Source organism: Eleutherodactylus coqui, chromosome 1 (genome assembly GCF_035609145.1).
Source record: "Eleutherodactylus coqui strain aEleCoq1 chromosome 1, aEleCoq1.hap1, whole genome shotgun sequence".
Taxonomy (NCBI): Eukaryota; Metazoa; Chordata; class Amphibia; order Anura; family Eleutherodactylidae; genus Eleutherodactylus; species Eleutherodactylus coqui.
This window is the reverse complement of record NC_089837.1, coordinates 152,973,658-152,990,523: the sequence shown is the minus strand read 5'-3', so window position 1 is coordinate 152,990,523 and position 16,866 is coordinate 152,973,658. Positions and strand designations below refer to the sequence as shown.

At 46.2% G+C, this 16,866-nt stretch overlaps 2 protein-coding genes across 2 annotated transcripts in view; one reads left to right on the top strand and one right to left on the bottom strand.

Moving 5' to 3' along the window:
- LOC136627016 (probable cation-transporting ATPase 13A5) overlaps positions 1-4,254 on the bottom strand; it is a 66,749-nt gene extending 62,495 nt beyond the window's left edge. The window contains exons 1-3 of the mRNA XM_066601976.1: positions 4,180-4,254; positions 4,024-4,096; positions 1,289-1,420 (exon numbers count right to left, since the gene is read on the bottom strand). Coding sequence (XP_066458073.1) covers positions 1,289-1,420; positions 4,024-4,096; positions 4,180-4,239 — 265 coding nt within the window. The 5' untranslated portion in view covers positions 4,240-4,254. The remainder of the gene's footprint in view (positions 1-1,288; positions 1,421-4,023; positions 4,097-4,179) is intronic.
- Positions 1-16,866, top strand: part of PLAAT1 (phospholipase A and acyltransferase 1) — a 197,301-nt gene that overhangs the window by 87,859 nt on the left and 92,576 nt on the right. The window lies entirely within an intron of this gene.

Below are 16,866 nucleotides of genomic sequence, written 5' to 3'. Positions count from 1 at the left end.
CAGAATGAACCATTTTTTTGCACGCGTATCGGCTTATTTTACCGTACTTTTTGTGCTTGCAATGCAAGTTTTTTTGCACACGAGACACAACCATAACCAATGGCTATTTAAGCTAATGAGTTCCAGATTTGTTCTTTTTCTTGCAGAATTGCGCAGCCTATTGCATATCACTCAGATTTGTGCCCACCCAAAGACATCACAGCATGCTCAGTATTTTTTCCACACGCAAAATGTGCATGACATAAAAGGAAATGAGAACGAACCCATCCAAATGGGTTAGGTTGCGATGCAATAAAAAGAAGCCTCCATAGTGAAATACGGGAGATAAAAATCGCACATCGTAGAAAGATAGAGCATGCTGCAATTTTGTGTTCTCTTAGGATCGCATAAGTGAAAACACCGCTAATGGGAAGCTAACCATTGTAAATCATTGGCTTCCTAATCTGTTTTTTTACTGACTATCGTAGCAGGCGAAAATTGTGCAAAACTCACACAATTATCTCACCTGTATGAAACCACCCTTAGTCCCATTCATTCTTGGAGGAGAGAGAGAGCTCACTCAGGAGCTCATATATTAAATCTTATATAGCAGAAAATGTACCTCATTTCCAGGCATGCCCTTTTAAAATGTTTATTGGTATTGTAACATAATTACATAGCTATAGTATTTGGCCTGTAATTGGAATGATATGCATGTAAGACAAGCTAGACCAGTCATGCCTGCTGCCATTGAGTTCACATGTTCAGACCTTTATAAAATACTGCAAGACTTTAGAAATTTGTTGCAGATGTCTTCAATCCTTGTGACCTCCCATAAGAGAGGTAAACTTTTTTATACAAACATGAGCCCCAGGGACGTAACTATTGAGAATGCGGTTGCACCCAGGCCCAGGAGCCTTAGCCTCTCTTCTCCATATAGGGATTCCAGTACTATGAAGAAAGCTTTATAGTTGGGGCCCTGTTACAAGTTTTGCATTGAGGCCCAGAAGCTTCTAGTTACGCCTCTGAACATGACTATTAATACATGGCTCTCCCCATTTCCATCCTGGATATAAAAATATACTTCTCTTGATAAAGGGGTAATATGTCCTATGTATGGAGCTAAATCTGTCTACCATAGAAAAGGAAATACGCATGCTGATTCCCCATCTGGGAGAGCAAATTTGCTCAAAAGCTTATGGGGTTGTGGGGAGCATTTTTCACTTTAAGTAAAATGTAACATTATCTGTTGTGGCATGAAATATATGAAACATACAGTATGTATTAATTGTTGTACAGCTTACTGTACCTGTTAGCATGCCCTCATTTATAACACATCCACCGGATAACAACAAAGCATCACAAGGTAGGTAAAACTTTTTCTCAGACAGAATCATCACATCTCCGGGCACCAGGTATTTGGATTCAATCTCTTCAACCACTGGAAAGAAGAATTGGATTATTGCAGATATTTGGAAATATCTATAAAGATATCAGCATTCTAGACCTTTAAATAGAGCTGGAACATGAAAAGAGTTTACCCTTAGGCCGGCTTCACACAACTAGGTGGGATTCCGCAAGAGGGATCCTGCAGCGTATTCCAGCTGTGAAGCCGGCTGGTGACCCCGTGTACCTGCAGTTTCTGCATTGCGTATGACTGCTGTGGATCGTCATCAATTATGCGCAGTACTGACTTTTTTCCCCTAATATTTTGTATTTCAATATTTGAATTGCGTAATCTGCTGGTGCAAAATAGAACGCAGCATGTTCTATCCTGATGCATATATATGCATGATAAAGCCCATTGTCCTCTATTGTCGTGTATATACCTGCAGCCCATATGCAATTACATTGTGTATCGGCTGCGGGTATACATGCCATCGCTAAATGACAGCACAGGAAAAAAAAAAAACAGGTGTACTGTTCATAAGTACTGAATGGCTGGTATTTACACTGGGCGATCAGCTCATCGTCCATCGCTTATGCTGCATAAACGATGGACAATGAGCTTATCGCTCAGTGTAAATAGCAGCGAGTATGTGCGGGGACGAGTTTCGGCATCGTTTGCCGACATTAGGCCTGTCTAAATAGGCTTTAGGCCTTATTTACACGACCGTATATACGCTGCTGTAGTGTCCCAGAACATCATTCTGGACCCCCACATAATTGTCATACATGTTTGTCTTATGTAGATGCACTGTGCAAAGCTGTCATGTCTATTTTCTGTATGTGTGTTGCACAGCTGCAGCATCTGAAGGGTAAACTACACTATAAGCATTGCTTGTGAGCTTGGCTGCATGTTGTGTGTATCTATCTTTCAGTGTCACGTGACGTGGTGTGGATGAATCTATAAGTATGAGTGATTGGGCTCCAGTAGGAGAGTGATCCATCTTGTCTGCTGAGGAGCACCCATCTACCATCTGAGGGTTTGCTACCACATGAGGGCACCATCAGCCCTTGTATCGCTGAAGATGGAGGAAAAGGAGAGACCGCCTAACCGTATGTGAAGCGCATGGGAGTGAGTGAGCCTAAATGTTTTCCCCAAAAAGTCCCACCACAATAGAGAGCCATAGTGAGTAACTACCGCTTCAAGTAACGAGACGTTTATACAGTTTATAACAGTGCAGAAGTCTACTGAACCGCTGAAGATAATATTGTGATTATTTATTGATTCCTATGCGGCCCTCTGAAGTATAGATCACCATATAGTGGTACACCCGTAACTGACACCCATGCTGAGGTCTATGAGAGCGGGGTGATCATTATAGCCATTTTGTGGCCATTGACTTTCATGTCAAGTATTGCTGAATGTGTACTAAGTTTTCCTGCACTTTAAACTCTGCATTCTGAAGTCTGCTGTATTGTATGGAAAGTCACTAGTAAAGTTTTACCGGGCCTTCACCTTTCCGGAGGACCCAAGGTACTATGCACTTGTCCAGTGTCATATATGCGTCGTGTGCGAATGCCGGTGTATGGAACAGTGGCATCACAAACTGACAACTACTACCCCCATCATTGCCTGCCATTACAGGTAACAAGAAAGTTTGTATATAGTTTATACCTCGGCCCCGTGTACAATTCTTGGCAATCACGTAACAGGATTTATATATTTTACATAGTTGTTCACCACACTGCTATTTAGTGACGTCAAATAATCACGACCATCTGAAGCATTGGATTCCAATGTATTCATTCAGATGAACAATTTTTGAGCATGTAAAAAAATTGCACTGGAAAAATAGCACGTTGATGACCATTTTTGGTTGCCAACTTTATATGCGGTGTGAAAAGATAGGTCTTCTATTTTTTTGCTGAGATATGAAAGAAGCTCCCATAGACTTCTATGAAAGTGGAAAAAAGGGAGGGGCATTAGTAGTCATTCCAAGGATTTCTGCAGATCGATGGATTTCCATGCAGCAGCATATTTGTTTAGCCGATATGCAGCAGCCACCCATTTAGGGCGCCCACCCACTGGCGTTTGCGTTTTCCGCGGGAAAAAAACGCAGCGTTTTTGCCGCGTTTACCGCGATTTTTCTGCATGTTTTTCGCGGCGTTTTTCACGGCGTTTTCGCGGCTTTTCCATTAATTTCCATTGACTTTCATGGGTGCATTAGGAGAAAAATAAGGACACATATGCAACTGACAGTTCCTATGTTAAAAACGCAAACGCAACGCAAAAAAAACGCCAGTGGACAGGAACACATGTTATCTCTATGCCTGTGCAGGAAAAACGCAAAACGCAGGTAAAAAAACGCCAGTGGGTGGGCGCCCTTAAATGGAAGAAAATACGCGGCTAAAATTTTGGGACTTGATTGCAGCAATTCTTAATTTATGCAATTTTACGGTGCTTACGGGTGAGCCGAAAAACGCATACGGTCGTGTGAAAGAGTTCTTATTGCTACTGGGACTGATCGGGTAATTGCAAAACTCTTGATGCTTGTAGTTTATTAGAAATCATTATTTTTATTGAATCATACGTTATTTAATAGTTGCATGTAGCGAAAATGCTAAAATAAAACAGGAGAAAAAAATAAGAGGCCCTACCTCCGTTTCTTTGAAGCACAGAGACCAAAACATTGTTGTGGGATTCCACCATATGGTGTAGTTTAACAGATTGCTAAAAACAAAAAAAAATAATAAGTAAAATTCTGATTTCCAGAGTAAATAAATTATAAAGTGTTATTTAAAAAAAAATCTCACCATTCTCAACAAATAAACTGTTGCAAGAACAGATAAAATAGTCAACAGTAATATGGCCATGGAATATTCAATATAACCAGTTGCAAGCCAAGTGCCTAGTGAATAAACTTCAAAACAGTAAAAGGGATTTAAAATCTGTGAAAAAAATAAATAATTAATGTAACTCAGATTTCTTTGCCCACAAAAATTGCCATACTTGCAAAGAAAGTCATTTAATCTATGCAATCCATAGAATATTGTAGCTGTGACAATACAATCTGAGGTCAGAGAGAAGAGCCTCTGTACTTATAGAATGACATTTTAGGGCTGGGTTCACACGGGGCGGATTTGCCGCGGAGATTCTATCCGGAATTTCACCGCGGCAAATCCGCCAGCGGCCGCTAATCCCGGCATTAGCCAGCCATGTGGACAAGATTTCTCAGAAATCTCGTCCACACGGGACAGCAAATTTGCCGCCGCAAAGCCGGCAGAAGCCGGCGCTGCGGCGCAGATTCGCAGGCTGCAGCATGTTCATTTTTTTTCTTCTTCCGCTGCAGCCGTGCTCTCCTCTATGGAAGCGCCGGCCACAGCGGAAGAGCGAGCGGCCAAGCCGCTTCAAAACCAGCGGCTAAGTGCCATGGGTTTTGAAGCAGCGCTTCTCCCAGCGGAAATCCCGCGGTTTTTCACTGCGGCCAAACCGCGAGATTTCCTCCGGAAATCCGGCTTTTGTGAACCCAGCCTAGGGATGAACACTTTTAATTCCTACATTGGTTATTTACCATGTTATTATATAGATAAAGGCTGGTGTGGCTCTCCACTAGAGATAAGGGTGCATTCAGATGACTGTATATCAGCCGGGTATTCACGCTGGGCAATATACGGTGTCTCTCTCTGCAGGGGGAGGAGGCTGGAAGAGCCGGGAGCAGTGCTCTGAGCTCCCGCCCCCTCTCTGCCCCCTCTCTGCCTCCTCTGCACGCTCGTCTGAATGCGCCCTAAAGGTGTTGGTGATTTGTGTTTTTCTGATGTGTTCTATAAAGAAATGAGACCTGTTTTCTCTTTTCCCCTCATCTGATTTCTTCTATTTTCCATTCTTGGTAATTTGTTGTTTTGGTTGCTAGGGAGGTATCACATTTTTCTGACTATGAGGGCTCATTTGTACGAATATCAAAATTGCACAGAATTTAGCCACGCAAAAAAAATCGCGGCTAACTGCACTAAAAATCTCGTGAATGGACAATTTTCCGCGAGCCTCATTAGTGTTAAAATCACCCATTCACAGGATTTGGACTGACGTGTTGCCGAAAAATGCGCTGCTGAGAGAGGCAGATCTTTTTATTTCCTCTGGCCAGCACAAAACCTTCACTCCACTACATACAGTACATACATACAATGGGAGGTTTAGCTTAATGCTGCTAATCTCCCTCCACCCTCCCATTCCTATTGTTTAGCAGTTTTAAATAAACAATGGGAATGTTTAGGTTAACACTACTAATCTTTCTTAGGCCTCATATCCAAGGGCACAGGGGAATAATCCTGCAGCGGTTTCCAGCTATGCCCAAGGCCATGATGCCAATACTGACATTTTACTCACCTGTCTGGACGCTGCAGGGCCCTCTTCTTTCTTCTGCATGGCAAATGCTCTCGGTGTGCCGGTGGCCAAAGATTACCAAAGATAGGTCAGGATTTATATTTTCACATAGCAGGGAATTTCAGTCGCTCATGTCCTATCTTTTTAGGTGCAATTTTTTTGCGCAGCTAAAATTCTTTCATTTGAACCATTGCTTCTAAAAGTCCGTTTTTTTGCGCATGTAAGTTAGCTGCGCAAATTCCATTGTGTGAATGAGCCCTAAGAGGTAGCTTTCAGCAAGATAAAATCTTGCTGAAAAGTGTCTGTTGCTTATTGTCCACAGACAGGGAGGTCTGACAGATCCAGAGACCCCTGACTGCTGCCTTAATAATCTGGCAGTGTGCTGATACAGTGTGCTGCCCGATATGGTGTGCTGCGGGAGAACTCTGCAGCCATACATACCACGGCTACACAGTCCTCCCTCTCCCTGATCAATGCAGGACAGGAGCAGTCCCTTCCAGCAGTTAACTCGTAACCAGAGTGCAGATCCTCTTCTATACACAGAGGGGCAGTCAATAGCAAAGATCAAAGGTCTTGCAGTAGCAGCAGCGCCTCTGATGATGACATAACCATGTAACCAGGAGCTTTGTAACCAGCGGGCAATATATTACTATACTTGTATGTGAGGATTTAGTGATAATGAAAACCAGTTTTAGATGTTGTGTGTGCATGTAGCAGAGCTGTATCTGTGTGCTTGCAGTAGAGCTGTATGTGTGTATTTGAATGCTGCATAGCTGTTTATGTATGCAGCAGATTGTATATGCTGCACAGCTATATGTGTATGTAAGGGACTCACCTTAGTAGTGGCTACAGATACAAGAAAACCTGAACTATATGCATAGTTCCCTAATGTGCTGTAAACTACACTTTCCAGCATTTCTAGAGAGACAGAACCGAGCATGCTCGGGGGACATTTTGTTTTTTTGTGCTGTTCTAAGAAGTTTTGGAGTTGTTTTCTACATGGCTGTGCCGAGCTCAGGCCGCTAGAGATAGAAACTTCCCATGAGGAACAAGTGACCAGATCTTCATCACACTCGGAAATCTAGAGAAGCCTGACAAGGGATATAAAGACTGGAGATTGCTGATACAGAGTGCTGGACTGTGCTAAGATCTGCAAGAGGAAAAAGAGCTTAAAGGAGATGTCTTGAGGAAGCAGTGAATTTTTTTTTTTGCCCAGTCCCCCTAATTAAACATACATTACTAATTACCCCTGTAAATGACTTTCCTAGCTGGTTTGTACTTACAGTTCCAGCGTTTCAGCAACTTATAAAACTTTTTCCCAAGATGGCCGCCAGCTCTTTTCGCATCGCTTGCTGTAGCCCGACGTGCGCGCTCCCGAGACGCTACCAGCTGTGTCTCCATGGCAACCAGACGCCCCGCAGCCGCCGACCGGACCCCTGGAGTGAACACGGCCGACCAGTCACCCACCGCCAGGCAGAAGGTAACCGGCGCAGCCCCCCCCCCATCACAGCGGCAGCCCCCCCCGGCCCAGCGACAGCCCCCCCCCCCGGCCCAGCGCTAGTTCCCCCGGCGCAGCGACAGCCCCCCCGGCCTAGCGACAGCCCCCCCCCCGGCCCAGCGACAGCCCCCCCCCAGCCCAGCGCTAGTTCCCCCGGCGCAGCGACAGCCCCCCCATCGCAGCGACAGCCCCCCCATCGCAGCGGCAGCCCCCACCCCCGGCGCAGCCCGGCGCAGCAGCAGCCCCCCCCGGCCCATCACTTACCAGGACAGCTGGACGGCGGGACAGCTGGGCGGCTTCTCCGGACAGCTCGGCAGCTCTGCACCTTCCTCTAACAGAGGAAGGTACAGAATGGCCGCTCCAGCGCGCTCCCGAGCAGTGACAGCGGGGAGCACACTGAAGCGGCTCGTGCTGGAAGGAGAAGACCGGACTGCGCAAGCGCGTCTAAAAAAGCAAGCTGCCAGCGAATTTAGACGGAACCATGGAGACGAGGACGCTAGAAACGGAACAGGTAAGTGGAATAACTTCTGTATGGCTCATAATTAATGCACGATGTACATTACAAAGTGCATTAATATGGCCATACGGAAGTGTATAACCCCACTTGGTTTCGCGAGACCACCCCTTTAACCCTTCATTCACTGTGGAGCAACAGGGGCACCTACCTGCATTAACCTAGGTATTGAAGCAAGTGCTAACTTCAGAATTCACTCCCTGATCGTTTTTGGAACTCACGGTGAGAACATTACACTTGTGAGATGAGAAAGGGGTACCCCCAACTGTAAGTACGACTGTGCTAGCACTCTGATCATCGGTGGACACACGTGGTGGATTTCCAGAACTTTCTTCCTATACAAGCATCACGCCACTAGCAGTATTCAGTCCAATACTACTGCATCTATCTGAACAGTAAGGGGAGAGGGTACTCTTTCCAGATCATAATAGTGTAGAGATGAGCGAACGTACTCGGATAAGCACTACTCGTCCGAGTAATGTGCTTTATCCGAGTATCGCTGTACTCGTCTTGAAAGATTCGGGGAGCGCCGCGGAGCGGGGAGCTGCAGGGGACAATCGGGAGGAACGGAGGGGAGATCTTTCTCTCCTTCTCTCCTGCCCGCTCTCCCCTGCTCCCCGCCGCAACTCATCTGTCAGCAGCGGCGCTCCCCGAATCTTTCAAGACGAGCACAGCGATACTCGGATAAAGCACATTACTCGGACGAGTAGTGCTTATCCGAGTACGTTCGCTCATCTCTATAATAGTGCCTTTGCCAAGAAGGGGGTTATTTGCACTGTCTATGGATTATGTGTTATATTTGCAGTTACATTGCTTTTGTTAATTTCTTCTAAACTGAGGTTCTTTCAGACTATAAAAATACTAGATTTATTACAACCTGTGTACTTTGCCTCCATTTGCGGCGCTGTATCTGAGCCCTTGTGGCACCCAACCTGCGATTTTACATGTATGTTGTAGAGCTGTTTGTGTGCTGCGCGCAAGTACAATGTGTGTACAGCAGCTCTATATATGTGTGTAAGGTGAACTTGTGTGCTTGCAACATTGTTTGAAAGGACACTGTCAGGGAGCTGGGGTCCGGGTAACTGGAAGTCCCTGAAACTACCCGCAACCCCTGTCCCTACCTACTTGCCCCCCTGGGCTAGGCCCCAGGACGACAAATGGGCAACAGTCTCTAGACTCACTAGGGATGCAGGGCATGGAGTAGACTAACAGACAAATACTGGAGGGAGTCAGACTACAGACAAATATCAGGAAACAAACAAAACACAGAAGCAGGTCAGGAAATTCGGGTTGGCAACAAGAGAGAGAGCAGTACAAGGGGTCAGGGGCAGCCGGGTCGAAGCAAGCAAGTCAAAACAGAGCATCAAATCAGGAATATTCAGGTGTAGCTGGAGACCGAACATACACTGGCACACACACTAAGTTTAATAGGAGCTAACTGTTAACTATTAACTCCCTTTTCTATACTAGAACATCAACGTTAATGAAGGTAGTCCCTCCACTTTGTTAGACACCCAGAGACGTTTGAATTACTCTGAAATATTTTTTTCTGTTTTCTAAACTTGAAGTGTGTTTTATAGTCTGAATAATCTCATAGTTGGGTGTGTCTTTTAGTCCGAAAAATACAGTATTTGTTTTTTCACATGGGGCTAGGTAGGGGTGAACAGCATTTTCCTTCAATAAATGAAATCACCATGTCGGAAGATGTCCGGCAGGGTATTCTTACTGTATATTACTGTCTGCTCTGTTGTCGGAGGCCTCTCCAGCATGTCACATACTGCAGTACTGGCTCTAGCCAGCAGGTGGTGCCAATGTATAATGGCAGAAAGAGAAAACCCCCTAGGAAAACCTGAATCCAAAATTGGATTGCAAAGGGTTAAAATAGCATTTTGTGTTTACTTGTGTAATAATTGTCTAATATTAAAGGTAGTTTGATTATCTGAGACATTCAAGTGTGACAAATGTGCAAAAATAGAAGAAATTGGGCAGAGAACAAATAATAATGTAGTGCTGCGAAAAACTAAGTATTGAACTATAACCTGTATTATAGGTTTCATTTATATTACTACCATATATTTTTTATTAAGCCTTTTATTGTAAATATGGTAGCACTTTAAAATTATGTTGAAACGTCCTTTTACCCAATTTTAGCTGTGAAACAAGCACACATCAATGAGATCGGCACTTGTTTAGAAAAAACTATACAAAGAGCAATGTGCTCCGCATTGCAGACAGCCACTAATGAGTTCATCCTTAATACAGTATTATCATTGCCAGCAGCACATCACCCGTTCATACATAGATATATGTGCAATAACAATGATTTTCTCAGTTGCCCTGAAGATGGGATCAGCCAATGAATGAGCATTTGTTTGTTTATTGGCTGATTAGGAACAGAATTACACAGTCCTTTGATAGGGCAAACAAATGTTCCCACAAACTTAACTTTTATTTAATGCTGTATTAAAACGGCACTTTATATCATTGCTAATACCGTGTTTCCTCGAAAATAAGACAATGTTGGAGTAGGGCTTATATTTCAAGCATCCTCAAAAAGCCTGAAAAATCATTTTGCATCCTCAAAAATTCTGGAAAATCATGCTATGTCTTATTTTCAGGGAAACAGGGTACATGTATGTAGACAGTGTAACATTTCTATTTATTGTTAAATCCATTATTGTTGTTTGTTAAATAATTAAATTCATCATTAATAGAATTAATCTGAATTATATTTATATGCATGAGCACTTTCTTTTTGTTTGAGAAAGCTTCCAGGGAGGAGCAAAAGCTTTGCATGACATGAATAAATAAACTCGTTTTTTCACATGACTGGTTGGGGTACTGCTGCTTTTCCATGTCTGGTTGCAGACTTCCAAAGGTCCTTTTACACGGGACAATTGTCAGGCACTCAAGCGCCTGACAGTTGTCCGAGCACTTATAGTTTCTGTGCTTTCACATAAGAGTGCCGATTGTTCAGTGAATGGAGGCAAAGCATGCTAGAAATAGATGAACGATTGCCTGTTTACACGGGTCAATCTTTGTTTAATTTTTTTAAATACATTTTTATAAATGTTTTTTTTTTTCCCTATCGGGAAGATCCAGACCACCTTAGCTGGTCAAAGAACAAACACTACTTCATAGATAATGGACTACTCTTCATACATATCGTAAAGGAGTGCATTTTATTGCAAAAGCTTACCTCCTTAAATAGCAGCTTCCATATTGGGGTTATTTCTACTTCAATGGTATTTGGTCCGCACAATTTTTGTCTACAGTTACAATACAACACAAAAGTAAATATTGACTATGGATGCTTTTCTGCAAGTTTTATATACTCTACTGTCATTTCAATAACCAATGCAAAACTTTTATTATAAATCCTTTATATTTTAACTTAACCCCTTAAGGACCAAGCACGCTAAATATACGGCGCTTGGTCCTGGGCTTCAACCCCACCCAATAGCAGAAATACAGCGCAGGATTAAAGCCTCTGCTCATACAATCCAGCAGGAGCAAGTCGGGTTCTCAGCTGTGACGAACACCCAGAAGAGAAGGGACAAGTGGTTTTTGACCTTACTGGGGGGGGGGATATTTAGTGAGGGCTGGTGGCCCTGTGAATTCCTCTATCCACTTCAGAACCAGAAGGTAATACTGCAGATTTGGTATTTACATCTATTTTTTTGCACCAGCCAGCCTTATTTTATGCCTGTTGAACTGGTATATATCCCTCCAAGATGTCTGAAGGAGGAGATGGATCAAGATTAGAGATGAGCGAGCACACTCGTTCAAAGCTGATGCTTGAGCGAGCATTGGTCTTCTCGAGTAACTGATTACTCGTCCAAACAAATGTGGGTGGGGGGGAGTGAGAGAGATAATCTTGCCCTCCTTTTTCAGTAATTCCAGTAATGAACAAAACTAATCTTGCCACTGCCTTGATGTCAGAAAGTGCGTTTTGATTTATGTTGATGTTACCAAAGATTGGAGATCTTCTGAGGGTCTTCTTTTCAATATCAGGGAAGGAATAAAGGTTCTGCAGCTACCAGTTCCACCATTAGCAGATGGATCAGGCAGGCTATCTTCTTAGTTAATCTCCCCCCTCCTGTTTTCTCAGCTCATACCACCCGAACAGGTTCTACTTCCTGGGCAGAAAAAGGGAGGTCTCTCTGGATCGGATATGCATGGCCTCGATGTGGAGCTCTCCTCATACTTTTTTTTAAACATTATAGACTTTAATTAATTCCAGTATCTGACTTTAGATTTGGCCAAAAAGTTTTGCAGGCCATAATCCCTCCCTAGCTATTGGTTTCCTTTTGTAATCCTCCATGGGTCCTGTCACGGGTGAGAGGGTAAAAGTGTGATTACACTTGCAGGTAATTACTTTTTCTATAACCCATGATAGCACCCTGCTATTTTCCCTCCCTTTAAAAATATGTATGATAAATAAATATGTGTATGTGTGTATGGTAGGATAATAAATCTGTTTTAGACATCCTTTCTAGAGATGAGCGAGCGCACTCGTCCGAGCTTGATGCTCGTTCGAGCATTAGGGTGTTCGAGATGCTCGTTACTCGAGGCGAGCACCACGCGGTACTCGACTCCATTACATTTCCTTCCCTGAGAAATTTGCGCCCTTTTCAGGCCAATAGAAGCACAGGGAAGGCATTACAACTTCCTCCTGTGAAGTTCCAGCCCTATCCCACCCCCCTGCAGTGAGTGGCTGGTGAGATCAAGTGACACCCGAGTATTTAAATCTGCCCCGCCCGCGGCTCGCCACAGACACAGGCTAAGAGAGATCAGGGAAAGTGCTGCTGATGCTTCTGCTGCTATAGGGACAGTGTTAGCGTTTTGAAGAACCACAACGGCCATTCTAAGGGCCACAGCTCACCTAGTGCATTACTGTTGTGGCTGCTGTGAGCAGTTTTGCACAATTTTTTTTTTAATGTATTTCGGGCGTGCAGGCTGCAGCGTTCTCAGGCTGCAGTCTGTACTTGAGTATAGGGGCAGTATTGATCAGGCAGGGACAGTGGTAGTGTAGAATCCTGTCTACAAGTACCCCAACGGTTCTTCTTAGGGCAACCTGCGACTGTGTGCATTTAACTCCGTGGTTGCTGGGAGTTGTAGTACCTCTGTATTGCACATCCTAGCCTGCGTGCAGCCTTCATTTAAACATTTTTCTGTCCGCACATTGCGTCGCCTCAGTTCACTCTGCCTCTCAGTGTACGCCAAGAAACCACAAATTTTCTACAACGCTCTGTTATACGTGTGCTGTCTCAGAAGTTCATGGTCTGCCCAACGCCCATAGATTGAAAGTGCAATACACACTGCCTAGCCTTAGCCTGCATTGCAGAGTAAAATAAGGGGATTTTTTTAAAAATTCCTTTTGACGGCTAACGCTTACCCAGTGCATTTGCTTGCGTGGCCTGTGGGACTTGACGCTCATCCAAACTGCATAGTTCACAGCCTAGCCTGCGTGCAGCCTTCATTTAAACATTTTTCTGTCCGCACTTCGCGTAGCCTCACCGCAGTCTGCCTCTAAGTGTACGTCAAGAAACCACACATTTTCTACAACGCTCTGTTATACGTGTGCTGTCTCAGAAGTTCACAGTCTGCCCGACGCCAATAGATTGAAAGTGCAATACACACTACCTAGCCTCTGCCTGCATTGCAGAGTAAAATAAGGATTTGAAAAAAAATTCCTTTTTACGGCTAACGCTTACCCAGTGCATTTGCCTGCGTGGCCTGTGGGACTTCACGCCCATCCAAACTGCATAGTTCACAGCCTAGCCTGCGTGCAGCCTTCCTTATAGTTTATCTCTGGCTTCATTTAGCGTTATATTACCGCTGGCAGCGACCAACTGTGCGGCAATAATTCACAAACATTTTTACACCGCTCTGTCTCTGCTCGATTCTTAATCAAGCATGCTGAGGGGTAGGGGCATAGAACATGGACGCGGTCGAGGATGCGGAGTCCCAAATGAGGGTGTGGGCATAGGACGAGTTCCTGGTCCAGGTGAATCGTAGCCAGTAGAAATAGGAAAGTCCCGCAGCACACCTAACACATGCACTTCAGTGCAGAGGTTCCAGTCTGTATATGCCAAGCCACCTGTGGGGTCATGAACCAAACCCCAAATAAATGCAATGGTATCCAAGGAGGCGGCAGCATCAACGGTGTCACACCGTTGATGCTGCCGCCTCCTTGGATACCGGTGAATCGTAGCCGGCTGCTGCAGGAGTAGGAGAGAGGACAGTTTTTGGGGTCCCCAGCTTCATATCGCAATTTCTGGGTCCACGTCGTAGACCTTTATTAAAAAATGAGCAGTGTGAGCAGGTCCTGTCGTGGATGGCAGAAAGTGCATCCAGCAATCTATCGACCACCCTGTCTTCTACGCCGTCCACTGCTGCAACTCTGAATCCTCTGGCTGCTGCTCCTCCTTCCTCCCAGGCTCCTCACTCCATGAAAATGACACATTCTGAGGAGCAGGCAGACTCCCGGGAACTGTTCTCGGGCCCCTGCCCAGATTGGGCAGCAATGGTTCCTCTCCCACCGGAGGAGTTTGTCGTGACCGATGCCCAACCTTTGGAAAGTTCCCGGGGTCCAGGGAATGAGGCTGAGGACTTCCGGCAACTGTCTCAAGAGCTTTCAGTGGGTGAGGAGGATGATTACGATGAGACACAGTTGTCTATCAGTGAGGTAGTAGTGAGGGCAGTAAGTCCGAGGGAGGAGCGCACAGAGGATTCGGAGGAAGGGCCGCTGGACGATGAGGTGACTGACCCCACCTGGTGTGATAAGCCAACTGAGGACAGGTCTTCAGAGGGGGAGGCAATTGCCGCCACAGGACAGGTTGGAAGAGGCAGTGGGGTGGCCAGGGGTACAGGCATGGCACGAGCGAACAATCCACCAGCTGTTTCCCAAAGCACCCCCTCGCGCCAAGCCACCATGCAGAGGCCAAGGTGCTCTAAGGTGTGCAACAGTGGTGTGCAACCTTTGTCGCGCCAAGATCAGCCGGGGAGCCACCACCACCAGCCTCACCACCACCAGCATGCGCAGGCATATGATGGCCAAGCACCCCACAAGGTGGGACGAAGGCCGTTCACTGCCTCCAGCTTGCGCCACTGCCTCTCCCCCTGTGCCCCAACCTGTCACTGAGATCCAACTCCCCGTCTCAGGACACAGGCACGACCGTCTCCTGGCCTGGACCCACACCCTCACCTCCGCTGTCCTCGGCCCCATCCAGCAATGTCTCTGAATGCAGCGTTCAGCTGTCGCTACGAGAATCGTTGGAACGAAAGCGCAAATACGCCGCCACGCACCCGCACGCTCAAGCTTTAAATGTCCACATAGCCAAATTGATCAGCCTGGAGATGCTCCCCTACAGGCTGGTGGAAACTGAGGCGTTCAAAAACATGATGGTGGCGGCAGCCCCGCGTTACTCTGTCCCCAGTCGCCACTATTTTTCACGGTGTGCCGTCCCAGCCCTGCATGACCACGTCTCACGCAACATCGTACGCGCCCTCACCAACTCGATTACTGCCAAGGTCCACTTACAACGGACACGTGGACAAGCACAGGCGGGCAGGGCCACTATATCTCCCTGATTCACATTGGGTGAATTTAGTGGAGGCTGGGACCGAGTCAGAGCCTGGGACCGCTCATGTACTACCCACCCCCAGAATTGCGGGCCCCAGATCGGTGCTGGTATCTGCGGCGGTGTATGCCACCTCCACTAAACCTTCCTCCTCATTCTCCTCCTCCATTGCAACCTCTACCTCGCAATCAAGACTTGTTACCAGCAGCACGTCGCCAGCAGTTGGTGTCGCGTGGCGCGGCAGCACAGCAGTGGGAAAGCATCAGCAGGCCGTGCTGAAACTACTCAGCTTGGGAGAGAAGAGGCACACGGCCCACGAACTGTTGCACAGTCTGACAGAGCAGACCGGCCGCTGGCTTTCGCCACTGAGCCTCCAACCGGGCATGGTCGTGTGTGACAACAGCCGTAACCTGGTGGCGGCTCTGCAGCTCGGCAGCCTCATGCACGTGCCATGCCTGGCCCACGTCTTTAATTTGGTGGTTCAACGGTTTCTGAAAGGCTACCCACACTTGTCAGACCTCCTCGGCAAGGTGCGCCGGGTAATCGCACATTTCCTGCAACATCGGTTTAGTCTGCCAGTGCACTGACTGCTTTGCGACGTGCCCACACGGTGGAACTCTACGTTTCACAGGTTGTCCCGGCTGTATGAGCAGCGTAGAGCTATAGTGGAATACCCACTCCAACATGGGCGGCGAAGTGGGAGTCAGCCTCCTCAATTCTTTACAGAGGAGTGGGCCTGTATAGCAGATATCTGCCAGGTCCTTGGGAACTTTGAGGAGTCCACCCTGATGGTGAGCGGCGATGCTGCAATAATTAGCGTCACCATTCCCCTGCTATGCCTGTTGAGAAGTTCCCTGCAAAGCATAAAGGCTGACGCTTTGTGGGCGGAAACGGAGGCGGGGGAAGACAGTGTGTCGCTGGATAGTCAGAGCACCCTCATGTCTATATCTCAGCACGTGGAGGAGGAGGAGGAGGGGGAGAAGCCTGAGGAGGAAGAGACAGCTGGGCCGACTGCAGAGGGTACCCATGCTGCTTGCCTCTCATCCATTCAGCATGTATGGCCTGAGGAGGAGGATACTCAAAGTGATCTTCCTAGTGAGGACAGCCATATGTTGCATACAGGTACCCTGGCACACATGGCTGACTTTATGTTAGCATGCCTTTCTCGTGACCCTCGCGTTAAACGCATTCTGGCCACTACGGATTACTGAGTGTACACACTGCTTGACCCACGGTATAAGGATAACCTTTCCACTCTCATTCCCGAAGAGGAAAGGGGTTTGAGAGTGATGCAATACCACAGGAAAACAATACACAGTTAAAAAAACAAAAACTCTGCGCTGCCAGAGATGGTGAGAATAAATTTTTTTTTCCTTTTGTCTCTATTAGTTTGAAAACAAGATGGTAAACAGACACTTACTTTCTAGGAGGGGGGTATGTGATGCAGAATCCCCCTCCTTGTAGTGAAGACTCCAAACAATTAAACCAATCCTCATACGACCAATATATCAGAAAGGTTCTT